Source organism: Monodelphis domestica, chromosome 5, assembly GCF_027887165.1.
Source record: "Monodelphis domestica isolate mMonDom1 chromosome 5, mMonDom1.pri, whole genome shotgun sequence".
In the NCBI taxonomy this organism is placed as follows: Eukaryota; Metazoa; Chordata; class Mammalia; order Didelphimorphia; family Didelphidae; genus Monodelphis; species Monodelphis domestica.
Genome location: NC_077231.1, coordinates 101019402 through 101040863, shown reverse-complemented (window position 1 = coordinate 101040863; position 21462 = coordinate 101019402). Strand labels below are relative to the sequence as shown.

The 21462-nt window shown below is 49.8% G+C and overlaps 1 protein-coding gene across 5 annotated transcripts in view; it reads right to left on the bottom strand.

The window, feature by feature from the left end:
• The window catches only part of TRIOBP (TRIO and F-actin binding protein), an 81340-nt gene that overhangs the window by 47825 nt on the left and 12053 nt on the right, over positions 1–21462 (bottom strand). For 2 of the 5 annotated variants that reach the window (XM_056798904.1, XM_007503463.3), the window contains exons 4-10: positions 19816–20026; positions 17921–18065; positions 14500–17032; positions 12939–13053; positions 9121–10371; positions 5284–5382; positions 3154–3291 (exon numbers count right to left, since the gene is read on the bottom strand). In XM_056798904.1, coding sequence (XP_056654882.1) covers positions 3154–3291; positions 5284–5382; positions 9121–10371; positions 12939–13053; positions 14500–17032; positions 17921–18065; positions 19816–20026 — 4492 coding nt within the window. The remainder of the gene's footprint in view (positions 1–3153; positions 3292–5283; positions 5383–9120; positions 10372–12938; positions 13054–14499; positions 17033–17920; positions 18066–19815; positions 20027–21462) is intronic. The other 3 variants (XM_007503465.3, XM_007503466.3, XM_056798905.1) reach the window with 3 other exon arrangements.

Genomic DNA, 21462 nt, shown 5'->3' with positions numbered 1-21462 from the left:
CTTTACCAGCTCTGGGGTAGGTGAAGTGGCTTTTGGGATCTCTTACAGCTCTGAGATCTGGGGACCAACTTCATTCCTGCCTGGCAATGAGTGAAGGAGATAAGAGGCTGAAGCCAGATCCTTCAGCTCCTGGTGAGTGGATCAGCTGAAAACTTCTAAATGCTTTGGGGAGCTCAGCGAGAGGCATGGGAGAACCCTGGAGATCACAGAGTCTAGAACTCAAAGGGCCCTTACAGGCCACCTAGTCTAACCCCTTCATTTACAGAAAAGGAAACTGAGGCTTGGGCCCTATCCAGGGCTAAGTGTACACTCCTGGCCTGGAGCAAAAGGGAGGATTGGGGACGGGCTGAGCCTGCAGGCCCTGCTCTTATCAGAGCATCTCCTGGGGCTACCAGGCCTGGCAGGCTTATCTGGCAGGTGTTTATGTAAAAAGGAGATTTATTGGGTGGCTGGTCTTTGCTGAGGGGGAGCCTGGAGGGAGTGGGGGGCCTAGAGAAGAATGGCAAGGGAATGTGCTGGTGGGGAAGGGGAAAGAGGGATCCAAGTCCTGGGTGCCCTGGCCACAAGCCCTCACTTATGGTGGTAAGAGGGAGGGGTGTGTGTGCTTAGAACAGGGACTAACAGGGCTGGAAGGGGGCTTAGAGACCATCTAGTCCGGTGTCTTCATTTTATAAGTGAGAAAGTTGAGGCCCATGGAGGAGAAATGACTGCCTTGGGTACCCAAGGTATTGTGGGCAGGGAAAGTTAAAGGAGCTCTGTTTACAAGGCTTCCCCAGGCAGCCATGGCCTTGACAAGGTGCTTCATTAAGCTTAGAGACAAATAGGGAAGTGGGTGCACTTAACTCACTCCAAGGTGGGTGGATGTGTGAGTATGATGGTAAACTTTAGGGCCTTAGAGTCAATGGGTCTGGGTTCTAATTGTGACTGCTCTTTGGGGACCTCCTTGGTTCCTTCCAGCTTTGGAGATCTCCAAGGGCTCTTCCAGCCAACCACTAAGCTAAGTTCTTATGGATAGGGAAGCAAACAGTAGGCTTCCAGCCCCCCCCCCCCCCAAGCCCCCTCCAGATGAGTGTGTTCCTGCCCAGTCACCAGGAAGGGGGGAGTAAGCTCTCCTACAAGGGAGGATGTGAACTGGGGAACTTGACCTCTCTGGCCCCAGATGCACATGAGAGTGAGCCTGGGAAAGTTCCCCCTTCCCTTGATCTGCTTTCCCTGTATAGCATGGTTGACTGCCACTCTCAGAAGCAGATAGATTCTTCTTCCACGGGGCCTGCACAACAAGCTGCTTCGATCTGGGGGGCCCTTGAGGAGCTAGTCTAACTCAGACCACTCTGCAAGGTCTCACTTCTGACATTCACAACTTGTGTGACCTGGTCAAGTCTCTTCCCTCCCTGGGCCTCAGTTCTCTCTTCTGGAAAATGAGGGGATTGGATAAGAGAACCTCTGAGGTCTCTTTTAGCTCTCGAGTCACAATGCCAAGTCATTTGGCCTCCCTGTGCTTTGGTGTCCTCAGGTTGGACTGGATGACCTCCAAAAGTCCCCTTCTCCCTCTCAATATGGGATCCTATCATCTCCCGTTTTACAGATGAGGAAACAGCCTCATAAAGGAGGAGGCGAGACTGCCCAAGTTCATACAGCTCACCAGGGCCCGAGTTGGGATGAGCAACTAGGCCCTTGCAATGTTAGCAGCTCAGTGGGATTTCCCCTTAGATCAAGAAACAGATTCTAACGCCCTCACCTAGAGATCCCAAACCCCTCTGGCCTCAGTTTCCCCCTTGGTAAATGGGGCGGGGGTGAATGCCATGACCTCTCCATTCCCTTCCAGCCCCGGCAGCATCCTTTGATGCTAGGAAGGCACCCTGTTTAGCCTGTTCGCCAACTTGCTCATCCGCATTCTCCAAGGGGTGGGTGGCTGCCCGACATCCCAGAGCTGTAAGACGCTGACTCTGAAACTACAGAACCTGGATTCAAGTCCACCTCTGGCCATTATGGGGCCTTTGCTTCCCTGGGCATCCGCCTGCTCGCTTACAAAACGAGGGGGTTGTGCCGTAGAGGTCGGGGATCCTGTGACCTCCCTCCCTGCTCCTCCCCATCCTCCCCTGACCACTCTCCAATGGCCATCCCAGGCGAAGGGAAACTTCTCTCTCCTCAAGTTTCTAGTTCTGATTCTTCCCAGTAACACACTGGCCTGTTAGTGGCCTTCAGTGTCTTAAATGCGGCCCCTGGAAAAGGGGTCTGAAATGGATTTATTTTGCCCCCTCCCCTTTTTAATGTGGGAAAGAAAAAACCAGCCCACAAAGCCTGCCTGTCCCTTCCCACCCTCACGCCAGTACTGTCCATCTTAAGTGTTTACAGCCTTCCCTGCGCAGGAACAGTTACGTAAGGCCAGATGTTTGTGCAACGCCAGATGTTTGTGCAATTGGCCCTGGCCCAGGTTGGAGACACATTCAGTAATCTCAAATCTGCCCCCTTCCCACCCCCATCCTATTGGCTGGCCGGCCTCTGTGTCTTCTGTACCCTCCCCCATCTGGACCTCCTCCGCTCAGCTATCCCTGGCTCTGTGATGGGGGTGAAGAGCTCTGGGTCCCAGAAGGCCTGGGTTTGGTGTGCTCCACCCAATCCTCCTTCCCTCCCTTCTCCTCCCTCTGCAGCCCTACCTGGGGGGGGGGCAGGCGGGGAACAAATCTGACCATTCTCAGGCCCTACGGCAAGATGGAAATGTAGGTTCACAGAGAGGTCTGATCTGACCTCCACACTTTAAAATGAGACCCAGGGAGGGAGGCAGGATTTGAACTCGGGCCTTCTGACCCAACCGCCAGAGTCCATTCTTGTGAGCTCCAGGCAAATTGCCCAGCCTGACCTGACCCTCTCACTTTCAGGGACTCCGCCCCAGGTGGCCCGCCTAGGACGGGCATGGAGGGCCACTGACCCCTGGCATCTAGGCTAACCTGGCGCTGAATGACATCTCACTCCCGAGGTCCACAAAGCCACTTATGACGGGGCAGTCTGCCCCTTGGCAGAGTGGGCTCAGAATGGGAGTGCCCCCTCCGGGCCCAACTATCCCCAACGGCAGCCCCACTTTGCTCCCATCAGGGCCGTGTCCCCCAGGCCCTCCCTGTTCCGTCCCCTTCCCTCCTTCCGAGGCCAGCCTACCCTTCGCCATTTGAGAACCCCCAGGGAAATCAGGAACGGGTTGAAGAGCGTGGGCTGGTCTCCGGGCATGCGCCATGAAGTCACCAGTCGGCCCTTGGTGGGGCGCACAGCCTTTCCCTTCGTTAGGACGTTGTCTGCCTGTCAAACAGGGACAAGTTGGTCCAAAGGTGTCTGCTGTGTTGGTCTCCCCTATGGGGCGGGGGCAGGGGAGTCCCTCAGCAAAAACTGGGGAGTCCTTTCCCTGGCCCATGGAGGCTTCCCCAAACACTCGGACCCTCCTGGCCTTTCTCTTGCAGTCTGTTCAACCCAGTGAAAACCTGCTCTCAGAAATCCTTCGTAAATGCCTGAGGAGAAGCAGGGCCTGGCGAATAGAGGACCGGCCTGGAAGCCAGGAAGATCTGGGTTCAGGCTTTACGGCTGTGTTCCCCTGGATGAATCCCGGCATCTCTGGGGGCTGGGGGCCCTAAGCCTCTACTGACCACCTGCCAGGAGTTTCCTGGATCAGTGAGGTCCCAAGGCTAGTCTTGGTCCCCATCAATGGCCAAGACCGAGTTGTGTACAAGGCTACGCTCACTTAGTAAGCCAAATGAAGGAAGCTGGTCGGCATCGGCCAACTGGGAGGAGATGCTGGGGTGGGGGGACAGAGGACAGAGAAGGAACGTGGTCCTGAGCCCCAAAAGCCACAAGTAGATTTGAGGGGAGTCCTTTTCAGTGGGGACCAAGGAAGCTCTCTCTTGGCAAAGGATGGAAAGGAAGCAGAGGGTTCCCTCTGCCCCTCTGAGGCTGTTTTCCCTCATCCCATCTCTGATCCCATCTAGCCTGATTCTGCCGACCGAGACAAGGAGCTCAACTTTCAGTGGGTCTTTTGCACTGGGGCCTCCCAAAAGGTAGGGCCCAGGAAGTATGAAGTAATAACCACAGAGAACAAAAGAGGATGTCTAGGAGTGCAGGGTAGCGAGATCGAGGGAGAATGTCAAAGTGAAGAACATCATGGCTTGGGGTAGGGAGGGTGGGGAGAGTCAGGGGCCTTAGAACAAGGGCTGGAAGGGCCCTGGGACCCAGGATGTCGGAGCTGGGGAGGCCCTTTGAATAGGAGCTGAGAGGGAGAACGGCTGGGGCTAGGAAGGGCAGTAAGAGTAGAGCCTTAGAGTAGGGGATGGCAGAGCTGGGAGAGCCCGTAGAAATCCCCTCGCTCAAGCCACTCCCTCTCCAGGGTGGGGGAAATGAAGGGTTGTGCTCCAGGTCACACCCAGCTAGTTCTGGGGCTCAGCTGGGGGCCCCCATTCCCAGGCCAGTCCTACTGTGTCCCCTGCTTTATCTTGGCACTGCAGGTAGAGAGCTGAAGTTCACCATCTCCACACCATGGTGAGCTCAGGTCACCTTCCAGACTGATCCTCTGAGATTGTAAAGTTCATGAAAGCAGAGAATGGCCTTTTCCCGAAGCTCTATAATCACTTGCTCCCCTGACCCTGGGTTCTGCACACACTTAAACAAGTATTTGTTTTGTTTTTTTCCCCTTTAAACTCCTAAGATAGAAGAGCAGCAAAAGCTAGGCAATTGGGGTTAAGTGACTTGCCCAGGGTCATACAATCAGAACGTGTCTGAGGCCAGATTTGAACCCATGTCCTTCCCACTGAGCTACCTAGCTGTCCTAACAAGTGGTGGTTAAAGGAAGGTTCATAAGAACCACAGTGGCCTATATCTCCAGCTGGAAGGAACCTGATGGGTTGTTAACTAAGGGGGAAACTGAGGCACAGAGAAGGGGAGTAAGCTACCTGAAATCACACCAAGAGTAAAGAGCAGAGTTGATCCCAGACCTAATGCCCCATCCACAATCACCTCCAGCCTTTTTGTCGGACCTGGTGACATCATCACCTTTGTGGGGGCAACAAGGACCCCTTGGATAGTGTCTAGTGAAGACTGTGGACCCCTTCTCGGAATCATGTCCTCACATGCATAAAATTCTTGGGCCTCCAAAGGACACAAATTATATTGAGACCTAATTATTAAAATAGTTTTTAAAAAACATCAAATTGTGGGTCTCAGAACAAGAACCACCATTCTAGAATGATCTGGTCCTCACTCCACCTCATATCTTTCCTCCCCTCCCCCAACCGGGACCTCAACTACCGTGTCAGTGTTCTCCTGGTCAGTCATCAGAGATGGCTCTTGGCCTTCGGCTGCTCCTGGATGTCCAGGCTCTGGGAGGGCGCTGCCTTCTGGTTCAGGCTATATAAGGAGAGAAAAGAAGTCTCAGGCCAAGGAGTTCATGCCTTATCCCCCATCCCTGCTGGGCAGGGGCAGAAGCATTTAGGGTCATTGGGCCTCTTGGTGGTTGATCCATCAAGGATTCATCCTTATTTCCCTTGAGTGTTTAGTCTTTGCCTTCAAAATTCAGTTTCTCTACCTATTGAATGAAAGGATTCAACTAGATTGACCTTGAAAGTTCCTTCCTGATCTATCTTGATGAACCTGTGATCTTTGGTTTTCTCATCAGTAAAATGGTCCTAATATCTACTCTCCTCTCTTAGTGTTTCTTTCCTCCTCCTCTCCTTGTCTCTCTCTCTTTCTCTCCCTCCTCTCTCCCTGACTCTCTCTATCTTTATCCTTCTGTCTCCCTCTCTTGCACTCATACATACACACATCCACTCATTCCTTCTAGACCAATCTGTCTCAGACCCCAGTAGGCTCAAGGGAAGAAAATTCTTCCTAATCATAAAAACTATGGAATGGGCTGCCTTGGGAGAACCATGAGCAGAGCCTTAAAAATTCCTTGCTAGGGAAACCTTGAAGGGTGTTCCTATACTTCCTTGGGCACTGTTGAGGACTCATTGCTGACAAAATCTCAAGACATCTATATTTCAGTACAAACAAAACCAATGCAACCAAAATTAGAAAGGAAGCAACAAACTGGGGAAAAAATTTTATAACAAATTTTCTGACAAAGGTCTAATTTCTCAAATACACAAAGAACTAAGTCAAATTTATAAGAAATCAAATCATTCCCCAAATGACAAATGGTTAAGGGATCTGAATAGGCTGTTTTCACATGAAGAAATCAAAATTATCATATGAAAAAAAATGTTCTGATTAGAGAAAGGTAAATCAAAACAACTCTGAGGTTGTTTACACCTAGGAGAGTGGCCAGTATGACAGTAAAGAAAAATGATAAATGCTGGAGGGGATGTGGCAAAATTGGGACACTAATGCACTGCTGGTGGAGTTGTGAATTGATCCAACCATTCTGGAGGGCAATTTGGAACTATGCCCAAAGGACGATAAAAGACTGTCTGCCCTTTGATCCAGCCATAGCACTGCTGGGTTTGTACCCCAAAGAGATAAAAAATTGTTTGTACAAAAAATTTGTAGCCACCCACTTTGCAGTGGCAAAAAATTGGAAAACAAGGGGATGTCTTTTGATTGGGAAATGGCTGAACAACTTGTGGTCTATGATGGTGATGGAATGCTATTGTGCTATAAGGAATGATGAATCAATGAACTGGAAAGATCTCCATGAACTGATCTCTGCATGAAATAAGCAGAACCAGGAGAACATTGCACACAGTAACTGTAACATTGTGGGCTGATCAAAGATAATTGACTTTGCTCCTCATAGCAATGCAATGACCCAGGACAATTCTGAAGGACTTATGAGAAAGAATGCTATCCACATTCAGAGGAAGAACTGTGGGAGTAGAAACAGGGAAGAAAATGTGATTTATCACTTGTTTATATGGGTTTGTGATTTGGTGTTTTGGTTTTAAAGGGTTACTCTTTTACAAAAATGAATAATATGGAAATGGGTTTCCATGATTTATATATATATATATATATATATGTATATATATATATATATGTATATGTATATATAAAACCCAGTGGAATTGCTTGTCAATTCCTGGAGAGGGGAGGGATGAGGAGAGGAAGAAAACACAAATCATGTAACTATGGAAAAATTAAAAACGATATTTAAAAAAAAGAGACATCCATATTTCAAGGAATCACCAACTTTTGGGGCTAGAGAGGGTTCTTGGCAATCATTGAATCCTGTGTCAAAGGCAGAAACTTCCACTACCCCTCTGATAATTGATCTATCCAGCCTTCACTTGAAGACCTCCAGTGATGGGTAACTTACTATCTCTCTGGGAAAGCCATTCCTCTTTGGGATGGCTCCAATTTGTTGTTTTTCCTGAAGTCCTGCCAAAACCTTTGTTTCCACAATTCGGGCCCCACCCTCATTCTGCCCTCCATGGGTCAACAGGAACAAGACTGCCCTCTTCCACCCAACAGCTCTGATGTCTCCCCTGAGTCTCTTGTCTAGGTTATTCATCCTCCCCATCCTCATGGCAGTCGACCTCATTGACAGTCAAAGTCGGGAGCATGCTCCTTCCTGACGTGGGTCTCAAAGAATCCAGAGCTCCCTTCCAAGCTTTGCCCATGTGCTGCTTAGACCCTTGGGGATTCCCCTCCCTCCAAACGAGCAATGATCGCCCTCTGCTTGTACAGACTTCCCATTTACTCATGCAAGTCGTGTCTCCCCGGTAGAACAGAGCTCCTTATTGGTCTCCCTTTGGTCTGTGCCTGGCACAAGGCAAGCATTTAATAAATGTTTCCTGAGAGAATGAATCTTGTCTATAAATGCACCCTCCTGCCTTCTCTGGCAAGGTGGGTAGAACACCGGATTTTCAGTCACACTGGGTTGTGTTGGTTTGCTCTGCGGAATCCCTTTCTCCCTTTTGTGTTCTTTGTTCCAAGGGATGGCTCTAGGGAGGGAAAGGGATCTAGTTCAAAGGGAAGGGAAGGGAGCAAACATTTATTAAGAGCCTACTATGTGCCAGGTGTTGTGCTGAGAACTTTACACATATGATCTCATTTGATCCTCACAACAACCCTGTGAGGTAGGTTGGATTCTTATCCCCATTTTACAGTGGAGGAAACTGAGGCAAATAAGTTAGGTGACTTGCTCAGGATCAACCAGCCAGTAATCTAGTAGTCTGAGGCTGGTCCACTGCACCACCTGGTGGCTAGTAATAAAAAACCCTTTATCTTCCACTTCAGAATCAATACTAAGTATTAGTTCCAAGGCACAAGAGTGGAAAGAGTGAGGCAATGGGTGTTAAGTGACTTGCCCAGGGTCACACAGCTAGGAAGTGTCTGTGGCCACATTTGATCCCAGGACCTCCTGTTTCCAAGCCTGGCTCTCTATCTACCAAGCAACCCAGCTTTTTCCCTGCTAGTAACTTAGAGTGAAAATTAAAATAAACTAAATTAAATTTAAAGTAAAAAACAAAATCTATGCTGGCAGTTAGGTGATTCAGCAGATAAAGCCAGGCTTGGGGTTGGGAGCACCTGGATTCAAATCTAGCCTCAGCCACTTCCTAGCAATGTGACTGTGTAATTAGAAAGTTTTGTGCCCTTGAACTACATCTCCCAGCATCCCTTTCCTCTTTATCCCCACCTTGTGTGCTTGCTAATTTGTATATAGTTGGATGTTTTGCCTGTCCTCACTCTTTCTTTTCCCATGTGCATGGTTAGGTGAGCTCTCTCTTTTTCTCTAGCCTTTTATTTTCATTTTTGCTTCAAGTTATTATTAATCAATCTTATTAATTTTTAATCTTACATGACCCTGGGCAAGTCACTTAACTCCTATTGCCTAGCCCTTGCTGCAGCTCTATCTTAGAATTGATACTAAGAAGGTAAGGCTTGGTTTTTTTAAAGCTGTCATTACAAATTTAAAAAAAATTAAAAACAAACATCTGTGGAATTTGAAGGAAATCAAAGCATCATAGGTATGCTAATTGGGCCGCAGGAAAGGAGAGTGTGTTGCACAGGGGGAAACTGAGTCACAGTGGGACAGCAACTTACTTCAGGCCACCCTACTAAATTGTTACCACAGACATGACCCATTAGGTGGGAGGTGGGCTCAGGTGAAGGCACTGGTATCTAGCCCCTGCCCTGATGTCTTACCTCCTTAGATGGGTGTGGGCCCAGTTGTAGGTTGTTTCCCATCTTGTCCTCTTCCTCCTGCAGACCAGCCACCTCCAAGGCCCTCTGACGGCTCTCCATTTTGATCTTTGGCCACGGGGCTGAGCCAATGGGCTGCACCAGGTCAGCCCCGTTCTCCTCCACTGAAGGAATTGGGCTCAGGAGGCGCTCCTCGGGACTGTACCCATTCATTTCTGCCTGCCTGTCATGGATTACCAGCCCTGCAGGCTCCGAGGTGCTCTGCCATTCTCTCTCCGGGGCCTCCTCTGGGCCTTTGGGGGGACGGGCCTCCCCATTCTCCAGCCAGGATCCCTCTGTAAACACGGGTTCCCCCTTGGCCCCCCAGACCATCTCTCTGCACAATTCTGGGCTCCTAGGTCGAAGAAGCTCCCCTAGGCTTCCCCAGTCACTTCCCACAGGTCTCTCAGGGCCTCGAGGATGAGGAAGCCCTCCCAGTTCCCGCCAGTCCATGGCCAAGGGTCTCTCAGGCCTCCGAGGGAGGGGCAACTCCCCCAGGCTTCCCCAGTCCATCTCATCTGCTCTCTCCAGCCTCCGAGGATGGGCAAGCTCTCCTAGGTTTCCCCAGGACACCTTGGTGGGTCTCTCTGGACCAGTGGGCTGGGTGAGTCCCCCCAGGCCATTACAGTCCCATTCAGACCCCTTGGGCTGGGGCAGTTCATCCCAGTCCACGAGCTGCCCACTCTGTTGAAGCCTTTCCAGCCGCCTGCAACATACTTGTTCTGCTAATGACCTCCAGCAGCCTACAATCTCTTTGGCTGGGCCTCTCCATTCACTATCCGGATACATCTCCAGAGCTTTGTTGCAGGAATACCCCCCCTGACTTTGGAAGTCCCCCTCCAAGCACCCCTCTGAATAGGCCTGGCCTGGGCCGCCCCGGTCCCTCTCCAGGTGTCTCTGGGGAGACCTGGGGATGGCAGACTCCTCTGGAGGCATCCATTCCTCCTCCATGGACTTTCCTAAGTGCCTAAGGCCTGAAGGCTGCCTGTGCCCTAGTCGATCATTCTCAGGGGGAATGTCTAGGCTCTTGGAATGCACGAGCTGACCCCGGGCTCTGCTTTCCCTCTCTGGGAGTTTGACCAGATTCTTGGGGGGGGTGGAGCCCCCCTTGTTCCGTCGGTCTCCCTCAAGGCGTCTCTCTGGGCTCTTGGTGTAAGGAGGCTCCATTCGGCCCCTCCGGGCTTGTTCTGAAGATTGGGGGGACTTCTTGGTCACCTGAGGATGGGGCGAAAGGGCAGGTGAGACGCAGGCACCACAGACAAAGACAGACGGCCCTTCTCCAGGCTGAGGCCTCAGAGACTGGTATCTTGGCAAGGCAAGGCACGCAAGGATGTCACTTCTCAGCCAGATTACCCATCCTGTCCAGAACCCTACCCAGGGGGAGCTGGCTGAGTCTACTATAGGGGGCCTTGACCTGAGGTCTATGAAGTTTGTTAGATTTGATAATTGCACTTCAAATATAATTGACTCCTTTGCAATCCTCCATATTTTATTTTATGAACTTAAAAACATGGATGAGAATAGGTGCCCAGATGTCACCAAACTGTCGGAGGGATCCATGGCAGGAAAGACTACACGGAAACCCACCGTGCCTGCCTCCCAGGATTGTTCGGGGGCTTCAAGGAGAGAGGGTCCCAAAGGCTCTGTAAATTTTAACTATATCAAGTCGGTTTCTATTATTATTATTGTTATCATCTTTTTTCAATTGAATTCAAATGGAAATGGACCTGGGATAAGTCATTCTCCTGCTATTAATCTTTGATGTTTAATGTTATTATTAGAGTTTGGGACTGGACTCATGATGTTAAATGCTATTAGGAACTCCTAGGTGAGGAAACTCCTACCAGGACAGAGAGGCACCGTTTTTGTCACTTAGAGTCTTAAACAGTCACCTGGGAGCATTGAGGAATTAAGTGAATCATCTAAGGTCTCCCAACCAGGATGGGTCAGAAGCAGGACTTGACCCGAGGCAGTCCTGGCTTCCTGCAGCTCCCTCATCTCTCATGCCAGGGGAATTTTCATTACTGTCTCATTCTTTTTAAATGGAGTTCAGATGGAAAGGATGCTGGGCCACTGCTATGATTCTTTTATGCCTACTATTAAGGAGACTAATGCAGAAGGGATAAAATGACTGAGAACTGGGATGTTAGCTCATCCTCTGTAGCCTCATTCAGGACTGCTCCCGCCGCAGATAAGATGACGAGGATGACACACTGCGTCCTGCTCCACCATGGTTCTGCTTTCTTCTGCTAGGTCTCTGGATTTCAAAACCTTTTCATTCCATGGAATTTGGAGGTTATAAGTCCTTGGTAAGGTGACATATATTAAAAATACTGTCCTTATTTATTTATTTGTTTGTTTTTTGTGGATCGATGTTAGATTCAGGCGACTGCGAGCAACCATTGTGTCCTGTACTGTTTATTTGCCGAATTCTTGTGGTAGTTTGAGGCCTGCATTTGTAATGTGATGATCTGTCATTTGTTAAGCTTCTGGAGTATAAGTCTAGCCTCTAGGTCATCTTCTTAGCTATTTTGGAGTTAACTTTAATTTAATTTATTTTAATTTAGGATGGGAAAAGGGCCTGGATCTGTGACTTCATTAGTATAGGGAACTACCGCGTGAGGAAGTACCATCTTTCAATACAAAGAAACTCCCACCTTCTTCCATGACTAATAGAGAGAAGATGGGGACCTTCTCTGGGACCCATTAAAGAATTGCCTAGATCTCAGACTCTTGGGTCTTAGGATGCCTTAAACTCTTAAAAATTATTGAGGACCTCCTCCCAAGAATTTCTGTTTATATGGGCTATTGATATTTACTATATTAGAAATTCAAACATCTTAGTATTATTATGACAATAATTTTGACCTTGAAGACCTCAGAGGGTCTCATGGACTGCCTCTGCAAGGTTCCCCAAATCCTCCTTTTGAGAACCAACACTAAGAGCTTAAGTGACCCTATCAGGGTTACACACCTGGCATGTGGCAGAGATGAGACAAACTCTGGAGCCTTCCTTACTCCAAGGCTAGCTTTCTATCTACTAGACTGATAAAATTTTATTTAGATTGGTGGTTTGATCCGAGGGCCACTAGGATGTTCCCATTGAGTGCCTAAAGAGGCACTGTTAGTAATTAGAGTTCATGGATCTATATTTGGGAGCAAACAGGTGATGGTCCCACCCATCCCCATCCCCATTATCTCCATAGGCCAAGAAGTCCAGTGCTAAACAGTTCATTTGCTATGTCACAGCCTCTGGATGATTTTTCTTTTCTTTCATCATGTTCCCCTCACTTTGAGGGCCCCCCTGGCTAGGAGAAAGAGAGGACCTAGACCAGGTAAGGATCTATGGCTCACAAGGAGCATAGGCCAAAGAAGGCTGGGAGATGGGGGTCATTAATATAGCCATAGAAGGCTTCCCTCACCTAAAGAGACTTGATGGTCAGAGCCCAGCTAGCTCTGGTTACTTATGGGGAGGGAGGGGGCTCATCCCCATCCCAGCTGCCCCAGGGTCTCAAGTTCTGGCCATACTCCACATACTACATACATACAATCACTCCCCACATGAAAGAAGAAGCCATATGTAGGCAGCCCAGGGTGAGAGAGAGAATAGTGCCTTCCCTTCCCTCCAATACAATCATTGGCAATGTCTCCAGGTTTCCCCTTTCCCCTGTATCCCTCATTCCCCCATCTTTAGGCTAGCAGTGATGATGCTGGTCGCCTTGGTGACACTATGGCTCATCTGAGGAACAGATGCAGGATGAGGAAAACCAGGTTCGACTCACCTCTCTGCAGAGGGCCGGGCTGGACTGCCTTCGCTGGAGCTGCCCAGAGGCAAGCCCACCTCTCTGTGCTCTCCCAACTTCCAGGGCCTGGTATGTTTCCAGGGCTTCAGACTTCCTGTAAGCCAAGGAGAGACTTAATCTCTGAGGTCCTCCCAGGACCCTCTTCTAACACTCATCCTTTCCTCCTTTCTCTCCTCTCTACCTCACCCTTCTGAGATCCCTATTCCTCAGTTACCTCAAATTAGCATATATCAGTGGAAAGTCAGAGGCTCAACAGTTTCTAATCTCAGGTCTGCCACCAACTGCTATGTGATTAGAGCCAAATGGCTTCTCCTCTCTGGGCCTCCTCCTTGCTCAGGTGTAAAATGAGGAGATTGGACCAGATGAGATTCTTCCCTGAGGTCCAGGCTCTACTTTCTTCTCCAAATCTATTTTCTAACTTTTATAGGATGGAGTAAAGATGTCTTCCACCAGAGCTTTACAGCTAAGATCATATGACATCTCTGAGCCTTGGCTTCCTTCTCTGTAAAATGAGGTCCCTTCCTGCTCTAAATCCAGGCTCCTGTAACCCCATGGCTTTTCATTGTTCAGATGTTTCCCCCCACATCAGGCTGGATGCCTCCTCCATCTCTGGGGCCAAAGAGGCCCAGTGTACATACTCCACTGCCAGATGACCCTCTAACCCTTGAAGCCAGGGACTGTCCCTCCCTCAGATAAATATCCTCCTGCCTTTTTCACCCTGCTCATTATTCTCATGGCTAAGCTCCAATTTACCCACATCCCCTTTAAAATGCAGCTCAAATGGGAAGCAATGCTTGATTTGGGGTCTGAGCAGAGGAGTCTGCTCTCTGAAGGTGCTATATTGATTCAGTTTTGTCACACTAATGACTCCTAGGCATCTAGTTGAGGCCATGAAGAGAGTATCAGGTCTAGGATCAAGAAAACCTGAGAGTTAAAATCTGACCTCAGACACTTGCTATCCATGTGACCCTGGGCAAGTCATTTCACCCCATTTCCCTCAATTTCCTCATGTGTAAAATGAGTTGGAGAAGGAAATGGCAAACCACTCTAGCATTTTTGCTAAGAAAACCCCAAATAGGGTCACGAAGAGTCAGATATGACTGAACAACAATGAAAAATACCTGATCTTGCTCTCTCTCTTTCCCTCCCTTTCTCTGTCTCTCCTTCCCTCTTTCCTCTCTTTTTCTGTCTCTCCTCTCTGTCTCCCCTTCTCTCTGTCTCTCTCAAGTTTAAATGTGTGCAGGTTTTTTAACCTAAGAGGAAGGATTTGTATTTATCTCTATGAAATTTCATCTTATTAACTTCAGAAAGGTGCATTTTCTGGTACCATCCAGCCTGAGGGTAGACATCTATAGCCACTCCCTTCCCCACACTGAAAATGCCAGCTCCAGCTGTTACCTTCCAGCCTACAGAGAGAGCGCCCTCCTCCAACATCAACACTCAAAGGTCAGGCTATTCCTAAGGCTGTTTGCCTCTATTAATGGAAGGCAGAGAAAGGGAAGTAGATGGAGCAGACAGGCCATATGCTTCGAGGGCTCACCTGCGCTCATTCCCAAAGATTCGATCCACCTCAGATCGTCCAGGGCTGCGGGAGCGGTCACTGGCATTGCCGCTCTGCTTGCCCATGGCTTCTTTCTGGTTCAGCCTCTTGGGTTGGGGGAGATCAGCCAACATTGTGTACTCCTCCCGTTCCAGGTTATGTCTTCCATCCCCAGTACCAGACCCCTTGCAACCAGAAGGTCCTGGTGGGGGGATGGAACACCTAGCAACTCCTGGAGGGTCCCAATGGCGAGGTGGAGAGGAGGCACGTGGGGCATCTCGGTGCCCAATGCACACATGGAGGGTTGGTTGGAGGGCATCATGTCCATGGAAGCAATCCATGGAGGGAGCAAGGCTCTCAGAGCTGGCACCTGGAGGGTCCTGGTTGAGGAGGGAAGGGTCATGGTAGGCCTGGCGTGGTGGGGAAGTAAAAAGTGGGGCATCCCGGTGCCCGATACAGACAGGAGTGGGAATCTGGGGAGGATCATGTTGGGAATCCATAGAGAGAGCAAGGCTTTCACAGCTGGCCCCAGGGGGGTCCTGGTAGAGGAGAGAAGGGTCATGATGAACATGGCGTGGGGGAGAAGAGAAGGGAGGGGCATCCCGGTGCCCAATGCAGACAGGAGGTGGTATGTGGGGGGGATCATGCATGGAGCTTGTGGAGGGAGCCAAGCTCTCAGAACTAGCCCCAGGGGCGTCTTGGTAGAGGAGGGAAGATTCTTGTGGTGACTGGCGTGGGGGAGAAGAGGCCCGGGGGGCATCTCGGTGCCCAATGCACACAGGAGGTGGCATCTGGGGAGGGTCATGTTGAGGAGATTGGCTCTCTGTGTCTGAGGTATTTGGGAGGAAAGGAAAGGGGTCATATTGGGAGTGGCGAGGGGGCGAGGAGGCCCGAGGGGCATCCCGGTGCCCAATGCAGACAGCTGGAGGGATATACGGGGGATCATGATGGGGGGATTGGCTCTCGTCATCATGGGGGTCAGGAAAGAATGAGAATGGGTCATGCTGACAGAATCGGGGAGGTGACGATGCGCGGGGTGCATCTCGGTGCCCAATGCACACAGCTGAAGAAGGCTGAGGAGAGTCAAGAGAGGTAGAGCGTGAGAGAGAAGAGGCCTGGGAGGTACGTGTGGATGAGAGAGGTGGGGTGGAGCTCCGAGGGCCACTGTGGCAAATGGAGCCCCGAGTTGGGATATCACGTTGGCTGGTTTTAGAAGAAATTTGAGATGAACGAGTGGGAGAAGAGGTCCGAGAGTTGTCACCTTGGACTGGCCGGAGAGGAAAAGAGGCCCAGGGGACCTCACTTTGTTTAGAGCGGGTTGGAGAAGAAGCCCGAGGTCCATCACTTTGGACCGGGCGGAGGGGGAAAGAAGCCCAAGGAATATCACGGTTAGTGCGGTGGGGAGAAGAGGTCCGGGGGTTGCTCCGTTGGCTGGATCGTGTGGGAGAGGAAGGCCCTGGGCTGTCCCTTTGGGTAGAAGAGGCCCGAGGATTGTCCTTTGCAGTGGGCCTGGCAGGAGAAGAAGTCCCAGGGTTGTCTCGTTGGGTAGAACAGGTTCTAGGATTGTCCCGTTGGGTGGAAGAGGCTCGAGGATTGTCCTTTGGGGTAGGCCTGGCAGAAGTCCCAGGATTGTCTCGTTGGGTAGAACAGGTTCTAGGGTGGTCCCGCTGGGTGGAAGAGGCCCGAGGATTGTCCTTTGTGGTGGGCCTGGCAGGAGAAGAAGTCCCAGGGTTGTCTCGTTGGGTAGAACAGGTTCTAGGGTTGTCCCGTTGGGTGGAAGAGGCCCGAGGATTGTCCTTTGTGGTGGGCCTGGCAGGAGAAGAAGTCCCAGGGTTGTCTCGTTGGGTAGAACAGGTTCTAGGGTTGTCCCACTGGGTAGCAGAGCATTGGATAGTGTCTCTTTGTGTAGATCGATGGGGAGATGAGGCCCTGGTGGTGTCCCTTTGGGTGGATCGGTGGGGAGATGAGGCCCTGGTGGTGTCCCTTTGGGTGGATCGGTGGGGAGATGAGGCCCTGGTGGTGTCCCTTTGGGTGGATCGGTGGGGAGATGAGGCCCTGGTGGTGTCCCTTTGGGTGGATCGGTGGGGAGATGAGGCCCTGGTGGTGTCCCTTTGGGTGGATCGGTGGGGAGATGAGGCCCTGGTGGTGTCCCTTTGGGTGGATCGGTGGGGAGATGAGGCCCTGGTGGTGTCCCTTTGGGTGGATCGGTGGGGAGATGAGGCCCTGGTGGTGTCCCTTTGGGTGGATCGGTGGGGAGATGAGGCCCTGGTGGTGTCCCTTTGGGTGGATCGGTGGGGAGATGAGGCCCTGGTGGTGTCTCTTTGGATGGATCGGTGGGAAGACGAGGCCGAGTATGTGTCATGGTGTGTGGGTTTTGTAGGACCTGGGTTCCGTGTTGTACTTCTAAGTCCACTTTGTTGACTTTGGGAGGTCTGGGTTGGGTCCAACTTGTTCCTTTCCAAGCAAAAGTAACTACTCTCCCCACGAGACTTAGCTCGGCTCTCCCTAGAACTCTGGTTCCCAGGACTAGGATCTGGAAAGAGAAAAGGGGGGATACTGGAATACCAAAGGTACAGCAAAGTGAGGCAGTTGGTTGTATCAATGATGTGCTAACATCTTTTACTCTGATGGGTTCTCAATGAATATTCCCACTAGTTCATGTTAGAAGCAGTAACTTTGAGTTGATATCTAGGGAGGTGGGGATGGGAACATGGCTCTTCCATGGAGAGCAGATGAGAGTGATTCCACTCATTGTAAGGTGAATGAAGCACTGAGCTAGCTACCTACATGTATTATTCCCATCCACAAAGAGACTCCTATATTGGGATCATAGGGTTTAGAGTAGAAAAGGACCTAAGAATAGAAAGTGTCAGAGCTGGAAGGACCTTTGGACAGAGACTCTTTATTCTAAGGGCTGTCCTGGTTCTCACATTCCCTGTTCTAAGCTCTCTCCCAACTCTGACATTCCCTGTTCTAAGGGTCCTTCCATCATTGACATTCATTTTTTAAGGGCTCTCCCAGCTATGAAATTCTCTGTTCTAAGCCCCTTTCCAGCTCTGACATTTTCCATCTCTGGTTCTATGTGAACTAATGGTTCCCCCCAAACCCCATAGAACCCAAAGCTATAGTCCAACATTAACATTCAAGCAAAAGTGTAGTGACCCCTTGTCCTGGATATTGTCATGAGATTCCTGCTTAGTCTGGCCTTGTCAGCCTCTGAGGTCCTTCCTAGATCTAAGATTATTCTGTGTCCTGGAAGGCCTTGGTTTCTATCCTTGACCTAGAACCACCCAATTGAGTTGAAATCCTGTGACTTTCCCCTTTCCAGAAAGGTAATTGGGGCATCTCCCCCCTCCCCAGAAGGACCCCTTGAGCCTGCGATAGGAGAACTTATCTTCCTTCCTGAGTCCCAGAGTATCACCTGTGGCTGATGACCTAGAAACTGAGGATGGAGCCCTTCGGGGACCGTCAGCTTGTGGGCGTTCCCGTTCCTGATGTCTGGAGAACATCATGGGGAGCTCGTCGAAGCCCAAGGGCTTATCAGGCCAGTCGACAGCATCCAAGTCCTGCATGGGTGCAAGGGGTCAGGGATGGGGGAGAGCTTGGCTCAAGGGGTTCTCATAGGGGAAGGCTGCAGTGACTAAGCTTAGGGTTTGGGACTCCTGGTAAAAGATAGGAGTATTGAGAAGGGATGAGAAAATACACCTCCCTTTCAGAACAGTGGAACAATTGATAGAGCACAGAGCTTGGAATTAGGAAGACCTAGATTCAAATCCCATCCCTAACATTTAGCTGTGCAACTCTAGACAAGTGGCTTACCCTCTCAGTGCATCTGTTTACTCATCTGTATAATCAAAGGGTTGTACTTAAAAGCTTTTAAAGTCTCTCTGGAATCTAGGATCTCAGTATCCTTCATGGAGCAGGGATATGTGTAGACAACAGTGATGTTCTGGTTAGTTTTGCTGAAACCCTTTTCCCTTCTTTTAATTCTTCTTAACCAGGGATGGCTTGGTGGGTAGTGGATGTGGGAGGAGGATATTTGTAAATAAAGATGATATAAAAACAAGAAATATCAACATAAATAAAAAAATCTAAAAATTTAAATGAAAAGTTTAACCCTGCTACTGACAAGAATAAAATTGATAAATAATGAAGTGCTGGAAAGAAATAAATTCTTATTCTTAAAAAAGAAAAGAAAAGGAAAAAAGAGGCCACCAGGAGGCTAAAGTAGGGACTCCCTGAAGATTCCATCAAGTAGTGTGAAGGAGCTCAGACCCAAGTCTGAGAACCTAGATTCAAATCCAGTCTAACTTCTGACACTTACTACCTTTGTGACCTTGGGTGAGTCACTCTTTAAGCCTCAGAATCCTTCTTTGTAAAATGAGGGAGGTGGCCTACACAGCTTCTGAGGTCCCTTCTAGCTCTAGGTCCCCAGAAGTCCCCGTGGCAAGGTTCTGAGAGGGTTTCTGAGCTCTCTGCTGCTCTTGCCCCCAGCTCTCTCCCCAGACTTTGAACAAAAGCCCTGAGCAAGCAGAAAGTCTCATGTGAGTGCCCAGGGAGCAAATCTCTACTGGCTAGGCGGAGGAACTAGACAGACTCGCCCCAGAGAATGAATTTGGCCTGGAGGCAGGGGAACCCATCAGGCTAGCCCTGGTGGCTTCTGGGATGTGGCCAAAAGCTCATGTTTCTAGAGCCTTTCCTCCTCTCCTCCTCCCTTCACCAAACTCCCCCAGGTGGGTGGACAGGTGGCATGGATTCCTCAGGAGAGGGAGCCCTTCTCTCAGTGCCAATTGGGATCTGCTCAGGAACCTTGGAGAATCGCCTTGGGGCACGAGGAGGTCCCCGGAGAGACTTGAGCCAGGGTCTTGAGCCATTTTTCTTGTGCAGTTGTGTCTGACTCTTCATGACCTGCTTTGGGGTTTTCTTGGGAAAGATGCTGGAGTGGCTGGCCATTTCCTTCTCCAGCTCATTTTTGAGATGGGGAAACTGAAGCCCACAGGACTAAATGATTTGTCCAGGGTCACACAGCTAGTGTTTGAGGTGCATTTGAACTCGGGTCTTCTGGACTTCAGGCTCAATGCTTTATCTAGCTCTGCCATTTTATAGATGAGCAAACAGATTCAGAGAGGGTTAGTGATTTGCCCTTGGTCCACATAGCTGACAGAGCTCTGCTTTTGAGCCCGCTGGTGCCCTGTCCACCACCACGTCAGGCCAGGATGGACCCTCCAATGGGACAGAACAGGAGTGGGTGTAGGGTTCTAGATGTGGGGCCAGGTGGGCCAGGGCGCACCCCCGGGGACTCCCTGCCCTTCTCACCACAGAGTCCGGGGTGCTGGTATCATCAGGATAGTGGCGGCCTGGGTTGCAGTCAGGTCTGATGATGGCAAAGGCTCCGCTGTCCTCTGAACAGCTTCTGAAGTGTGTGCAGGTCAGGCTCTCTAGGTAGGGCACTCCACTCCTGATCTCTTGGCCCCAAGGCTGGGCTGCGAGGCTCTCTGCTAGGGGCCACTCCACTGGAACCCCAAGACTAGAAGAGACAGACACAACAGCAAGTACCAGGGATGGAGGGGATGGGGACGATGGATCTGGAATTAGACAGAGCTGAGTTTAAATTCCATCTCCTCTATTTAATTGCTGTGTGGCCCTGAGTAAATCCCTTCATTTCTCAGAGCCTCAGTTTTCTCTTCTGTAAAATGACTCAATGATTCCTTCCAGTTCTAAATTGAATTCTGTGGCCCTCCTCCTTCCCCTTCCCCAAAAGAGAGAGGAAAAACCAGAAATCTGTGTTACAGACATACATAGAACAATCCGTGTCTCTGAACCTCAGTTTCTGTGCATCAGTAAAATGGGGTGATAATGGTAATGTTTATGCTACTTTATTGCTTCACTTTGGAACTCCGATGAAAGACAGTTGGGATGAAAAGTCCTTGAAAAGGCCATTGCCCAACAACAACTTATTGCCCCATCTGACAGATGAGGGAATGGAGACTCAAGTGTGCCGGTGGCCAAGGAATGTGTAAAGATCAGAGGTGGGACGCGAGTTGGGGTTTCCAGGCTTGAAGCCTGCCATTCTGTTGCTTCTTGTGGGGCAGGTGGGATGACTTAAAACGTGATCATTACACTTGAAGAGAGACAGGTGGTTTGCCTAAGCCCTTCCCCTCTCACCTCCTCCCCCCTTCTTCCTTCTTTTAAAGTTCTTCATTCTGCAGTGACCAATATGGAAGTATGTTTTGCATGAAAATAAAAATAAAATGAAAGAATTAAAGTAAAATAAAATTCTTATTGTTCTTGAGGATTGCTCTCTGGGAGAGGGGGGAGGAGAAATCAAGATGATGGAAATGCAAAAGATATCAATTATATCTATTTTTTAAAAAGAGAGAATTAATAGGTGGCTCAGCGGAGAGAAAGCAGGCCCAGAGATAGGAAGATCTGGGTTCAAATCTTTCCTCAGACACTTCCTAATTGTGTGACCCTGGGGAAGTTACTTAACCCCAATTGTCTAGCCTTTACTGCTCTTCTGTCTTGGAATCAATTGATTCTAAGATGGAAGGTAAAGGTTAAAGAAAGGAGAGAGAGAGTTAACAGGGACTCCCTGTTTTGCCTTCTTTTCAGTTCTCTTTTATTATCTTCCTTTATTTCTTGTAAGCTCCTTATTCATCGTGATCTCCTCTGAATTATAAACTCCAGACAGCCCAAGACTGTCTTCATACTCGAGTTTGTGTCCTCAGTGCCCAGCCCAGCGTAGGCACTGAATAAACGAGGTTCACCCGCCTGGTTGCCACTTTAAGTGTCTCGAGGCAGCATCTGTCCTGCCTGCCTGGAGTCTCTGTAAAATGGGGGGGCTGGACCTCTGAGGTCCCCTTCAGGTCTCAATCTATGATCTGATGATGTGATGAATCCACATAATACGTAAGCCCAAGAAAACATTTCCAGTGGATGGGTGCTCAAAGGGGAATCGCAAAC